General features: G+C 45.2%; 1 protein-coding gene across 2 annotated transcripts in view; it reads left to right on the forward strand.

Moving 5' to 3' along the window:
* The first annotated feature begins 6,001 nt into the window (after window positions 1-6,001).
* Window positions 6,002-14,899, forward strand: part of LOC126215318 (collagen alpha-1(I) chain-like) — a 324,350-nt gene continuing 315,452 nt past the window's right edge. For both annotated transcript variants that reach the window (XM_049941998.1, XM_049941999.1), the window contains exon 1: window positions 6,002-6,129. In XM_049941998.1, coding sequence (XP_049797955.1) covers window positions 6,060-6,129 — 70 coding nt within the window. In that variant the 5' untranslated portion in view covers window positions 6,002-6,059. The remainder of the gene's footprint in view (window positions 6,130-14,899) is intronic.

The raw sequence follows: 14,899 nt of genomic DNA on the forward strand, positions 1-14,899 counted from the left end.
CTGTCCCATCTAAAATGTCTGCGACTATGTGAGAAAGTGAATATCGCTGTCGTTTCTTCACTCAACTGAACCTAAGCATATGTCTGGCAGTATCTTAAAGAGTGGGTTAAACGTGCAATGAACATTGGTTCAAATAGCACTGAGCACTATGGGGCTTAACTTCTGAGGTCATCAGTCCCCTAGAACTTAGAACTACTGAAACCTAACTAACCTAAGGACATCACACACATCCATGCCCGAGGCAGGATTCGAACCTGCGACCGTAGCGGTCGCTCGGTTTCAGACTGAAGCGCCTAGAACCGCTCGGCCACACCAGTCGGCCGTGCAACGAATATTTCTTGGAGGTAGTTCTGCTGGACCGAATCATCAGTCTGTGATTTACAGTGAGGTCACAAGAATCATTGGATAGCGATATGCACATACAGAGATGGCGGTAGATTCGCGTACACAAACGAGGTGTAAGAGGGCCGTGTACTGGCTGAACTGTCATTTTTACTCACGATATTCACGTGAAAATGTTTGTGACGATATTATAGCCGTACGATAGGAATTAAAAGTATCTGAAAGCGGAATGGTAGTTGCAGCTAGACGTATGGTAAATCCCATTTCGAAAATGGATAGGGAATTCAATCTTCCAAGATGAAAAGTGTCGAGAGAGTGCCTTTGCTAACTGCAGGGCGTGGTGGCCGAGCGGTTCTAGGCGTTTCAATCCGGAATCACACGGCTGCTACGGTCGCAAGTTCGAATCCTGTCTCGGGCATCGATGTGTGTGACGTCCTTAGGTTAGTTAGGTTTAAGTAGTTCTAAGTTCTAGGGGACTGATGACCTAAGATGTTAAGTCCCATAGTGCTCAGAGCCATTTGACTGATGACCCCAGATGTTAAGTCCCATAGTGCTCAGAGCCATTTGAACCATTTTTGCTAACAGCACGACATCATCTGCAGCGGCTCTCCTCGACTCGTGACCATACCGGTTGGACCCTAGACGACTGAAAATCGTGGCCTTGTGAGATGAGTCCCGATTTCAGTTGGTAAGAGCTGACAGTAGGTTTCGAGTTATGGGGCAGACCATGGATCTAAGTTGTCAACTAGACACAGTGCAAGTTGCTGGTGGCTCCATAATGGTGTGGGCTGTGTTTACATGGAATGGAATGTGTCCTCTGATCCAACTGTGTCGATCATAGAGTGGAAATGGATATGTTCGGCTATTTGGAGACCATTTGAGTCATTTACGAACTTCATGCTCCCAAACACAGTGATGGAATTTTTATAGAAGACAGTGAGCCATGTCAGTGGGTTACAGTTGTTTGAGATTCGTCTGAAGAACATGCTGGAAACTTCGAGTGAAGGATTTGGCCGCCCAATGTGAATCCCATGGTGCACGAAATCTTGTACCGGCCCAGTTTCGTAGTTATGGACGGCTGTAGAGACATCATGATTCAGTATTTCTGCATGGGACCACCGACGACTTGTGGAGTCCATGCCACGTCGAATTGGTGAACTACGCCGAGGAAAACGAGGTCCGGCACGATGTTAAGAGGTGTCCCATGACTCATCTCAGTGTAACGGGTGGCACACTGAAGCGCAAAGGAAACTGCTATAACCATATGTATTCAAATATAGACATATGTAAACAGGCAGAACACGGCGCTGCAGTCGGCACCGCCTATACAGGGTGGTCCATTGATGGTGACCGGGCCAAATATCTCACGAAATAAGCGTCAGACAAAAAAAAAAAAAATAAATAAAAAATACAGAGGACGAAACTTGCCTAGCTTGAAGGGGGAAACCAGATGGCGCTATGGTTGGCCCGCTAGATGGCGCTGCCATAGGTCAAACGGATATCAACTTTGTTTTCTTTTTAAATAGGAACCCCCATTTTTTATTACATATTCGTGTAGTAAATAACGAAACACGAATGTTTTAGTTGGACCACTTTTTTCGCTTTGTGATAGATGGCGCTGTAATAGTCACAAACATATAGCACACAATTTTAGACGAACAGTTCGTAACATGCAGGTTTTTTAAATTAAAATACACAACGTAGGTACGTTTGAACATTTTATTTCGGTTGTTCCAATGTGATACATGTACCTTTGTGAACTTATCGTTTCTGAGAACGCATGCTGTTACAGTGTGATTACCTGTAAATACCACATTAATGCAATAAATGCTCAAAATGAAGTCCGTCAACCTCGATGCATTTGGCAATACGTGTGACGACATTCCTCTCAACAGCGAGCAGTTCGCCTTCCGTAATGTTCGCACATGCATTGACAATGCGCTGACGCATGTCAGGCGTTGTCGGTGGATCGCTATAGCAAATATCCTTCAACTTTCTCCACAGGAAGAAATCCGGGGACGTCAGATCCGGTGAACGTGCGGGCCATGGTACGGTGCTTCGACGACTAATCCACCAGTCATGAAATATGCTATTCAATACCGCTTCAACTGCACGCGAGCCATGTGCCGGACATCCATCATGTTGGACGTACATCGCCATTCTGTCATGCAGTGGAACACCTTGTAGTAACATCGGTAGACCATTAGGAAATCGTCATACATTGCACCATTTAGATTGCCATCGATAAAATGAGGCTCAGTTATCCTTCCTCTTATAATGTCGCACCATACATTAACCCACCAAGGTCGCTGATGTTCCACTTGTCTAAGCCATCGTGCATTTTCCGTTGCCCAGTAGTGCATATTATGCCGGTTTACGTTACTGCTGTTGGTGAATGACGCTTCGTCGCTAAATAGAACGCGTGCAAAAAATCTGTCATCGTCGCGTAATTTCTCTTGTGCCGAGTGACAGAACTGTACACGACGTTCAAAGTCGTCGCCATGCAATTCCTAGTGCATAGAAATATGGTACGGGTGCAATCGATGTTGATGTAGCATTCTCAACACCGACGTTTTTGAGATTCCCGATTCTCGCGCAGTTTGTCTGCTACTGATGTGCGGATTAGCCGCGAAAGTAGCTAAAACACCTACTTGGGCATCATCATTTGTTGCAGGTCGTGGTTGACGATTCACACGTGGCTGAACACTTCCTGTTTCCTTAAATAATAACGTATCTATCCGGCTAACGGTCCGGACACTTCGATGATGTCGTCCAGGATACCTAGCAGCATACATAGCACACGCCCGTTGGGCATTTTAATCACAATAGCCATACATCAACACGATATCGACCTTTTCCGCAATTGGTAAACGGTCCATTTTAACACGGCTAATGTATCACGAAGCAAATACCGTCCTCACTGTCGCAATGTTACGTGATACCACGTACTTACACGTTTGTGACTATTACAGCGCCATCTATCATAAAGCGAAACAAGTGGTCCAACTAAAACACTCATATTTCTTTAAGTACTACACGAATATGTAATAAGAAATGGGGGTTCCTATTTAAGAAAACGCAGTTGATATCCGTTTGAACTATGGTAGCGTAACATCTTGGGTTGTCGGGTGTTCTGCCGGATATCAGCGTCGTACTTGCACGATATTTCGGTCACGTAGCTCGTAACCTTCATCAGGTGCGATCTGAGACTGCTCCTCGAGTGGACCTGGTCCAGTATTTATGCCTATGGCCTTCCCCCTCCACCAACGGCTGCAGGCGCTTCCTCTGTGGTCCGCGCCCATTCCCTGCGACCTGCTGGAGCGTTGCTGCTCCGTTTTCCGGCGGCAACGCTCCAACAGGTCGTGGTGAGCGGGCGCGGACCGCAGGGGGAACGCTTGGCACCCCAGACCGTAGATGAAACCCCCAGGAGCGGGGTTGGTGGGCGCGGACCGCAGAGGGAACACCTAGAACCGCAGCGGACGGAAAACGGAGCAGCAACGCTCCAGCAGGTCGCAGGGAATGGGCGCGGACCACAGAGGAAGCGCCTGCAGCCGTTGGTGGAGGGGGAAGGCCATAGGCATAAATACTGGACCAGGTCCACTCGAGGAGCAGTCTCAGGTCGCACCTGATGAAGGTTACGAGCTACGTGACCGAAATATCGTGCAAGTACGACGCTGATATCCGGCAGAACACCCGACAACCCAAGATGTCATTAGATCGCCGGGAAAGCCTGAAGAGTTATATGGTAGCGTAGTCTATCGGGCCAGCGTCATCTGGTTCCCCCTTCAAGCTAGACGACTTTCGTTCTTTGTAGTTTATTCGTTTGATGCTTATTTCGTGAGATATTTGGCGCGGTCACTATTAATGGATCACGCTGTATAAGACAACAAGTGTCTGGCGCAGTTGTTAGACCGGCCACTGCTCCTATATTGGCAGCCTGTGAAGGTTTAAGTGAGTTTCAACGTGCTGTTATAGTCGGTGCAGGAGCGATGGGACGCAACATCTTCGAGGTAGGAATGAAGTGTATCGTGAATATCTGGAATCTGTTAAAATATCACATGTGCGACATCGCCGCAGCCAGAAAAAGATCCTGCAAGAAGTGCAACCCTTCCGAAAGTTGCTGCAGATTTCAATGCAGGGCCATCAACAACTGTCAGCGTGCGAACCATTGAACGAAACATCTTCGACATGTCCTGTTGGAGCCGAAGGCCCACTCGTGTAACCTTGATGACTGCACGACACAGAGTTTCAGGCCTCGCCTGGGCCCCTCAACACAGCGCACTGTTGATAATTCGAAACATGTTCGCTGGTCGGACGAGTCTCATTTCAAATTGTATCGAGCAGATGGAGGTGTATTGGTACGGAGACACCGTGAATCCTTGGACCCTGCATCTCAGCAGGGGACTGTTCAAGCTGGCGGAGGCTCTGTCATAGTGTGGGGTGTGTGCAGTTGGAGTCATATGGGACCCCTGAAACGCCTAGATACGACTGTGACAGGTGATGTCTGATCACTTGCATCCATTCATTGTCCATTCCGACGAACTTGGGCAATTCCATCAGGACAATGCGACATCCCACACGTGCAAAATTGCTAGAGATTGGCTCCAGGAACACTCTTCCGTGTTTCAACACTTCTGCTGGCCACCAGGTTTCCCAGGCACGAATATTGTTGAGGATAAATGGCTCTGAGCACTATGCGACTTAACTTCTGAGGTCATCAGTCGCCTAGAACTTAGAACTACTTAAACCTAACTAACCTAAGGACATCACCCATATCCATGCCCGAGGCAGGATTCGAACCTGCGACCGTAGCGGTCGCTCGGCTCCAGACTGTAGCGCCTAGAACCGCAAGGCCACTCCGGCCGGCATTGTTGAGGATATCTGGGATTGCAACGTACTGCTCAGAAGAGATCTCCACCCTGTGGTGCTCATACGGATATATTGACAGCCGTGCAGGATTCGTGGTTTCAGTTTGCTCCAGCACTACTTCTGCAGTTGAAGGCGAAACGTCAGGGGGGAGTCTCATGTATGGACCACGCCATCTCAGCGCGCCCGGCCTAAGTGGCCGAGCGGTTCTAGGCGCTACAGTCTGGAACGACGCGACCGGTATGGTCGCAGGTTCGAATCCTGCCTAGGACATGGCTGTGTGTGATGTCCTTAGGTTAGTTAGGTTTTAGTTCTAGATTCTAGGGGACTGATGACCTCAGAAGTTGTCCCATAGTGCTAAGAGCCATTTGAACCATCTCAGCCCAGAAGTGTTAAGTGATGACAACAACTGCCGTGGAAGCCTTCATTCTAAGATCAGGTGTACCAGTTTCTTTGGCTCTTCCGTGTAGGATAGATAGAGACACTTGCCGACTGTCCTGCACCCATCTTGACGGCTGTGTTGGAGGAGGGGTCGGCTGAGGGTCCAGGAGGAGGCGGCCCGCCCCCCCCCTCCCCCGGGCTGCCCCCTCCCCTGCGCCCCCCCCCCTCCTCCGCCTCCCGGCCGCCTTGAGACCGCGGGCCCGCGGCTGCTGCGCCCAGACGGCCAGAGGCCTCCAGACGGCAGCATGCGCGCCCCGCCGCCGCCGCTGCTGCTTCTGGCGCTGCTGGTGCTGGCGGCGCTGGCCGCCGCCGCCTCGCCCGACGCCGCCTCCAGAGGCCGGGGGCGCGCCAGGGACCGGCCGAGGCAGCGGCCCGCCGCAGACGCCCCGGCCAGGGCCGCGCGCCGCCGCATGCTGGACCGGCCGCAGGCGCAGCAGCCGGAGGACGACGAGTACGGCGAGTACGACTACGGCGAGTACGGTACGTGCCCGGCACCCCACACCGGCTCCCCGTGTAAAAGTTTCACAAAATCAAACATGTTTGTGCGGACCGAAAACCAACCCCCCTTAAATTACACGACGGTTTACCGTCCGAATTTTCACTGCCAAATGAAAAATGGGAAATCGACAAATGGGGTAGCAAGCTGACCAGTGTCTGCAATTTGGTTCCAGAATGAGGTTTTCACTCTGCAGCGGAGTGTGCGCTGATACGAAACTTCCTGGCAGATTAAAACTGTGTGCCGGACCGAGACTCGAACTCGGGACCGTTGCCTTTCGCGGGCAAGTGCTCTACCAACTGAGCTACCCAAGCACGACTCACGCCCCGTCCACACAGCTTTACTTCTGCCGGTATCTCGTCTCGTACCTTCCAAACTTTACAGAAGCTCTCCTGCGAACCTTGCAGAACTAGTACTCCTCAGAGAAACAATATTGCGGAGACATGGCTTAGCCACAGCCTGGGGGATGATTCCAGATTGAAAATTTCACTCTGCAGCGGAGTGTGCGCTGATATGAAACTTCCTGGCAGATTAAAACTGTGTGCCGGACCGAGACTCGAACTCGGGACCTTTGCCTTTCGCGGGCAAGTGCTCTACCATCTGAGCTACCCAAGCACGACTCACGCCCCGTCCTCACAGCTTCAATTGTGCCAGTTCCTCGTCTCCTACCTCCCAAACTTTACAGAAGCTCTCCTGTGAACCTTGCAGAGCTAGCACTCCTGAAAGAAAGGATATTGCTGCTCCTGAGTTCGAGTCTCGGCCCGCCAAACAGTTTTCATCTGGCACAAAGTTTCACATCAGCGCACACTCCGCTGCAGAGTGAAAATCCCATTCTCGAAACATCCTCGAGGCTGCGGCTTAGCCATGTCTCCGCAGTATCCTTTCTTTCAGGAGTGCTAGTTCTGCAAGGTTCGCAGGAGAGCTTCTGTAAAGTTTGGAAGGTAGGAGACGAGGTACTGGCAGAAGTAGAGCTGTGAGGATGGGGCGTGGGTCGTGCTTGGGTAGTTCAGTTGGTAGAGCACTTGCCCGCTAAAGGCAAAGGTCCCGAGTTCGAGTCTCGGTCCGGCACACACTTTTAATCTGGCACGAAGTTTCAAAGTATTTGGTTGTTTCAAAGTAATTAGAGTTATTTAGGAGTAAAATAGTAATTTGAGAAAAAAATTTCGTCCGTATATTCATACACAAGAGTGGGAAAGCAAATTCGCCAGCATTAGATCTAGTTTTGCTAATAAATATTTCCCTGCCTCGAAGTAATCAAAGAAATTAGGAAAACTAATCAGGAACTTTAGGGAAATTTTTGCCCGAACTTTTATAACAAAACAAGACGTGGAAACTTGACAAAAGGGGTACATAACTGACAAGGGTGAGGCGTAATTCTCGGAAATAATATTTCATAACCTCGAAAGAATTAAGGTTATTAAGGAGAAATTAATCATCTGAGAAAAAATTTTTGTGCGAGTTTTCGTAATGATAGAAAGTGTGCGAAATGGACGAATGGAGTATCAAATTGAACAGCATGGTTTCGCAACACACACACACACACACACACACACACAAAAGCAGTCAGAAAGTAATTAGAGAAATTGCGAAAACTAATTGTTGGTGAATGACGGAACCAATCTTAAGTACTTTTTGAAAGTTTAATTTTACTGTCATAACCGGTTTCGACTACCATGCCCATCTTCAGATGGCTAATATGTTTCATTACATGGATGTTTTGGTTAACAGCATGTCATCTGCCCCACACTGCACAAGAATATTTGAGTATTTAGTGCCAGTTTATCAGTTGTTTCATTAATAAAAATACGCTAAAGTCCTTCTATTTTATGTATATATATATGATGCTAAGTAGCTGTTATGTTTGTATCAGATTTATATAAAATGCAAGCACTTTAGCGCACTTTTATTAATGAAACAACAGATAATGTGGCATTAGATACTCAAATATTCTGGTTTATTGAGGAGGAGACGACACGCTCTTAACCGAAACATCCATATAACAAAAAATATTTGCCATCTGAAGATGGGCATGGTTGTCGGAAACTTTTTATGACAGTAAAATAAAACCTTCAAAAAGTACTTGTGGCTGGCTGCGTCATTACGCAACTATTATTAACGCCTGCGGGGATTGCAGGATCCAACATGGACAAAATAAAACAAATTAGTGATTTTCGGGAACAATTTTGCCTGAATACAGGGGAACGAAGAGCGGGAAATGGACAAATGGCGTGTAAAACTGACCAGCATGAAGTCTAGTTTTGAAAAAAAGAAAAAAAGATGCTTCGAAGTAATTAGGGAGATTTAGGAAAGGATTAACTGATTTTAGCGAAAATTTTTGTCCGAATTTTCGTAACCAATCGAAAAGCGTGAAATCGACAAATGGGATATCAAACTGACCAGCGTGAGATTTGGTTCTCAAAAACGTTAATTGTTTTAAAGTAGTTACGGTAATTAGCAAAAAATTATTTATTGGTTTGAAGGGAAATTTTTCTCCAACTTTTCAGAACCAATCGAAGAGTGAGATATCGGCAAATCGGTTATTTAGGGAAAAATTAGTTACAGGTTTGAGTGGAAATTTCGTTCCCAATTTGCATAGGCATACGTACCGTGGGAAATTGACAAATGCGGTATCAAACTGGCCGGAGCGATATCTGCCTTTGAAAAGAACATGTAGCTGCTTGGAAGTAATTGGGGATATTTAGGAAAAAAATAATTACTTATATGAGAGAAAATGTTTGTCCCAATTTTCATAACCAAACGAACATTGGGAAACGGTAAGATGCGGCATCAAATTGACCAGCGCGAGGTCTACTTCTGAAAAAAGTTAATTCCTCGAAAGAAATTACGGAAAATACCAAAAATAAATTAACGATTTGAGGGAAAATTACTATCCAAATTTTGACAGCCGAAAAAAGTGTGGGAAATGGACAAATGGAGTCTTAAATTGACCAGCGTGAGGTAATTAATAAAAAATTTAATTAGTGATATGAGCGAAATTTGAAGTATTTTATGGAACAACTGCTGATAGCTAAGTAAATCGAGTGTCAAAAGGTTCATCTCTTCACGACTTGCCTATTTTGCGTCTAAAAAGCTGTCTTCGTGTTATATTTAAGTGTCAAAAAACCTTCCTTCGAACCAACTACTTCATTTAGAACATTTCGATAGCATAGGACATTAGGAAGGCAAATGAGACATCAAAAAGTTCATCTCTTCAAGGCGTAACTAATTTGCGTACAAAAAGTTGCACTGACGTGATATTTGATTTTTATAATCGACTCATTCCAATCAAGTAACACATGCTGGACATTTCGAAAAGAACAGACGCTAGGAACTTATACGAGGTGTCAGAAACTTAGTATCGTCTAGATATTCTGTGCTTAAAAATTTGCAATCCTGTGGTGTTTAGCTGTCAAAGTGGTTTCCTTCGAATCAAGTACTAAATTCAGAAGAGTCTAGGAAAGCAAAGCTTTCTAAACAAAAGCTGAAATTTTTAAAAAAAATTATTGCAAAATCGGTCAAATGTCTTGTGAAATGATTTGTCCGAAAGTAAGAGATACAATATATTTGAAAATCATTTGGCGTGTCTTTGAAAAAAGCTCCAAGTCATGTATAGCAAATCAAGTACGTCAAATGTTTCTCTATCTGCTTTATTTCTTACTTTCAGACAGAACATTTCACACGACATTTGCTCGATTTTTTTCAAAACGTTTTTAAAGATCTCAATGAATTTATTGTTTCAAAAGTGACTGGCTGCAGTTTTTTTAGTTTATACTCAATAGTTTGTTTCTCGGAAAAACGCCTTCCCCAGGAAACTGGGCTATTTTTGTAACGACTTCAAAAGTTGGAATTATGGATCCCTCTAAAATACGGCTCTCTCTCGACGATGACGTCCCCATTTTCTGCTGAACTTTTTGCCTGAGAGCCTTTTTTCACATCTACATATATACTATTAAAGCCACTGTGCAGCAGAAGGCAGTGGATGTTTCACTCCAGGATTATCGAATTTCCGTCGTATTCCACCCACCCTAATCTCTGTCATCTTATTCTCGTGAGCTCCATGCCAGATACACAAGCATATCGGTCTCGCAGTCCTCTTCCATCACGAGTTCTCTAAATTTACCAAACTCCCTATCGCAAGAACAACTTCGTCTCTTCCAAGTTGACCGAGTATTTCTGTTACATTTTCCTATGACCTGTAGCGACCTGTGCGATCTTCGCTATTACCTTATAAAGACTCCAAACACCGAAACAATAGAACTGGTGGCAATACTATCTTGTACGCGATTTCCTTTACAGGTGCACCGCATTTCCCCACAACTTTTACAACAAATCCAAATCTTCCATTCATCTTCCCCAATAATGATTTTACATTAGCATCCTATTTCGCATCGTTTCCTACTATTACTCCTAATTATTTATACGATGTGATGTGTTCAACACGTTCACCAGTAATGCACTAACCTGATGCTATTAGGTACATTCACCCACATTTAAAGAGAGCAGACATTCTTGATACCATGTGTAAACGTATATCCATGTCTTTCCGCATTTCTCTACGATCATCCAACGACGTTACTCCCTACTACGTCGTCAGAGGACAATCTCACAGTGCTGTTGTATCACAAATACAAGGGCTGTTTGAAAAGTCCATGCAAAAATAAAAACTACTTACGTGTTTGGGGTAAACCTTTTTTATTTTCGACATAGTCTCCTTTTAGTCTTATACACATCGTCCAACGCTGTTCTGATTTGTTGATCCTTTCCGAATAAAAGGAATTGTCCAAGTCTGCAAAATAGCTATTAGTTGCTGCAATCACCTCGTCGTTTGAAGAAAATCTTTCTCCCGCCAGCCATTTCTTCAAATTGGGGAACAAATAGTGGTCCGAGGGAGCCAAGTCTGGAGAACAGGGGGGGGGGGGGGGATGTGAAACGAGCTGGAATCCTATTTCCATTAATTTTGCGACCACAACTGCTGAGGTGTGTGCTGGTGCATTGTCGTGTTGGAAAAGTTTTTGCGGTCCTATCGCAGGCGTTTTTCTTGCAGCTCGGTTTTCAAACGGTCCAATAACGATGAATAACATGCACCTGCAATAGTTTTACCCTTTTCCAGATAGCCGATGAGGATTATCCCTTGCGAATCCCAAAAGACAGTCGCCATAACCTTTCCGGCTGAAGGAATGGTCTTCGCCTTTTTGGTGCACATTCTCCCTTGGTAACCCATTGTTTGGATTGTTGTTTGGTCTCAGGAGTATAGTAATTTATCCATGTTTCATCCACAGTGACGAAACGATCCTAAAAGTCCTGCGGATTCTTCCTGAACAGCTGCAAACCATCCTTGCAACACTTCACACGATTCCGTTTTTGGTCAAGTGTGAGCAATCGTGGAACCCATCTTGCGGAAAGCTTTCTCATGTTCAAATGTTTATGCAAAATATTATGTACCCGTTCGTTCGGGATGCTCACAGCACTAGCAAGCTCACGCACCTTAACTCTTGTGTCACCCATCAAATGGTTCAAATGGCTCTGAGCACTATGGAACTCAACTGCTGAGATCATAAGTCCCCTAGAACTTAGAACTACTTAAACCTAACTAACCTAAGGACAACACACACATCCATGCCCGAGGCAGGATTCGAACCTGCGACCGTAGCGGTCGCGCGGTTCCAGACTGAAGCGCCAGAACCGCTCGGCCACCCGCGGCCGGCTGTCACCCATCACCATATCTTGGATTTTATCAATGGTTTCTGGAGTCGTAACCTCCACAGGGCGTCCAGAACGTTCAGCATCACTTGTGCCCACATGGCCACTCCGAAAATTTTGAATCCACTTATAAACTGTTCTAATCGGAGATGCAGGGTCACCGTAATGTTTATCAAGCTTCTCTTTAGTCCCCTGATGCGTTTTACCTTTCATACAGTAATGTTTAATCACCACACGAAATTCTTTATCGTCCATTTTTTGACAATCACTCGTGTTCCTTGATTCACACGAATGCCACACAAAGAAATAGACCAATATGGCTGAAACTTGGTGTGTGCTCTTTCGAAAGATGACACTAACTAAACATGACCTCGATACGCGCCGGTGGTGCTATCTCTCGGAATTTGCACCGACTTTTCAACCGCACTTCGTAGTTTACATAAACTGAAAACAATGGTGGTACTATTAACGCTTCATGGGACAAGGCCCGGTGTTACTTTCAGCCTCGTACAATGTGCTGCGTCCCATTTTTCAAAACATCCTTCTAAAATCGATGTATTTCGGCATTAAATGAAACCAGCCCTTACACTCAATACGATTTTTACTATATTCGATCACGCGTTGTCGTGATGGAATTTTTTATGAACTTTTCCAAAAATTTGCGGTGAAGAGAATCTGAGTAGCAATCGGGAATAACGGTGTGTCTGTCTTCTATTGCTATATCAGCATTTTGGCCCGTTTCGGGAAAGAAAAAAAAAGTAGCAACCGTCTTCTTAGCAGCACTGCCAGTTCGTCGGACTTTTGTAGGCTTAGGTTCTGCTCGAAAGACCCTTTGACTCGACTGACTTGTCTTCGCAGAACCATAACAATGACACCGAGATTCGTAAGGAGGAACGATATTTCAAACCTAATTTGAAGTACCGTGTTACAATTTTTTCACAGTTTTTCTGTGCCACTTAAATTGTCGCTGTTTTTGATCTGGCGGCAGTTTATGTCAAAAGTATCGACAACTAAACTTTCTCACCGTCTTACTGTTGAAGTAAAATGTTTTTGATCTGACTCATGCCAACGCACAATCTTGCCCAAATGAATTCGTACGATGTCTCTCGATTTTCTTCAAGCACTAGTCGATCAGCGAGAGAGTAAACAGTAATTCTCGATCATTCACGCAGTTCATCATTAAAAACATCCAATGCCATTTGAAATAGTTGCACCAACTACAAATTGTAGTCTTAGATTGGGCTTCTTCACGAAATGCGTCACTAACTTGATCTTCTCATTGTTTAGAGGTTAATGACGACACAACGAATTGTAATGATGTACTTATTTAATTACTGAAGATTTACATCATTTATTTTTTGTCCCGGTTTTTAAGACCTTGTCCGACAGGTTTTTAAAAACCGCCATTGTCTGTCCCAATTTCTACATATTGGAGCTGGCAACACTAAGAATGAGAAACCACGACGTTGGGATCACGGATATACTTCAAATGGCTCTGAGCGCTATGGGACTTAACATCTGGGGTCATCAGTCCCCTAGACTTAGAACTACTTTCAAATGTATGTGAAATCTTATGGGACTTAACTGCTAAGGTCATCAGTCCCTAAGCCTACACACTACTTAACCTAAATTATCCTAAGGACACACACACATACCCATGCCCAAGGGAGGACTCGAACCTCCGCCGGGACCAGCCGCACAGTCCATGACCGCAGCGCCTAGACCGCTCGGCTAATCCCGCGCGGCTAGAACTACTTAAACCGAACTAACCTAAGGACGTCACACACATCCATGCCCGAGGCATGATTCGAATCTGCGACCGTAGGAGCAGCTCGGTTCCAGGCTGAAGCGCCTAGAACCGCTCGGCCACAGAGGCCCGCGAACTCCTCACAGAATAGAAGGAGGTGTCCCATGAGGAAAGTCTTCAATTTAGATTTGAAAGCGCAAAGATTACTGGTAAGATTTTTGAATTCTTGTGGTAGCTTATTGGAAATGGATGCAACAGTATATTGCACACCTTTCTGCACAAGAGTTAAGGAAGACCGATCCAAATGCAGGTTGGATTTCTGCCGAGTATTAACTGGGTGAAAGCTGCTTATTCTTGGGAATAAGCTGATATTGTTAAAAAGAAACGACAGACTAGTGAACAGGGGTCGACAAAAGGTTCGCGAGCTTACGGCACCACCCGTTTCTGTGCCAAAAATATCCTTTTGGAATGCGAAGAGTTACCCCAAAACGTAATACCATACGAATACATTAGCAGCGTCTAACCACCGAGCAGGCTAACTGCCAAATAGGCCCTGCGTCTGTCTCTGCAGCTCGAAGCGTCGAGGTGTAAAGTAGTTCCGGGTACCTTACCAGATTACGTGTACAAGGGACTTCACAAATCACGACAGGCATACATTTTCAGGAATACTCTATGTGTTTCTTCGTTTACTTGTCGGCAGTTATAAATATCTGTATTGTAAAAATTAAATTTAATAGTAAGTAGTCAAATAACACCAAATTCACTAAAACTTTATGCTAATAAACGTGGTTTTTGTAATTATATTACCTCTCAAATGCCACACAAATTGAATAATACGAGGAGTGGCTAGAAAAAAACCGGACTAGTACTGGTGAAACAATAAAACGAATGCAATAAGGCTGAAAGTCGCGTGGCCTGTCACGTGACTCTCGCTCCGCCTACTGCTCGAGTTTCATCTGCCTCCTGCACTCAGTCTGCCCGTGGCGTCTGTTTTAAGTAGTTGACGGTTTGTCTGTGCGTCGGAAAATGTTGAGTGTACAGAAAGAACAGCGTGTTAACATCAAATTTTGTTTCAAACTAGGAAAATCTGCAAGTGAAACGTTTGTAATGTTACAACAAGTGTACGGCGATGATTGTTTATCGCGAACACAAGTGTTTGAGTGGTTTAAACGATTTAAAGATGGCCGCGAAGACACCAGTGATGACACTCGCACTGGCAGACCATTGTCAGCAAAAACTGATGCAAACATTGAAAAAATCGGTAAACTTGTTCGACAAGATCGCCGTTTAACAATCAGAGCAGTGTC

The sequence above is a fragment of the Schistocerca nitens genome, chromosome 12, assembly GCF_023898315.1.
Source record: "Schistocerca nitens isolate TAMUIC-IGC-003100 chromosome 12, iqSchNite1.1, whole genome shotgun sequence".
Lineage (NCBI taxonomy): Eukaryota > Metazoa > Arthropoda > Insecta > Orthoptera > Acrididae > Schistocerca > Schistocerca nitens.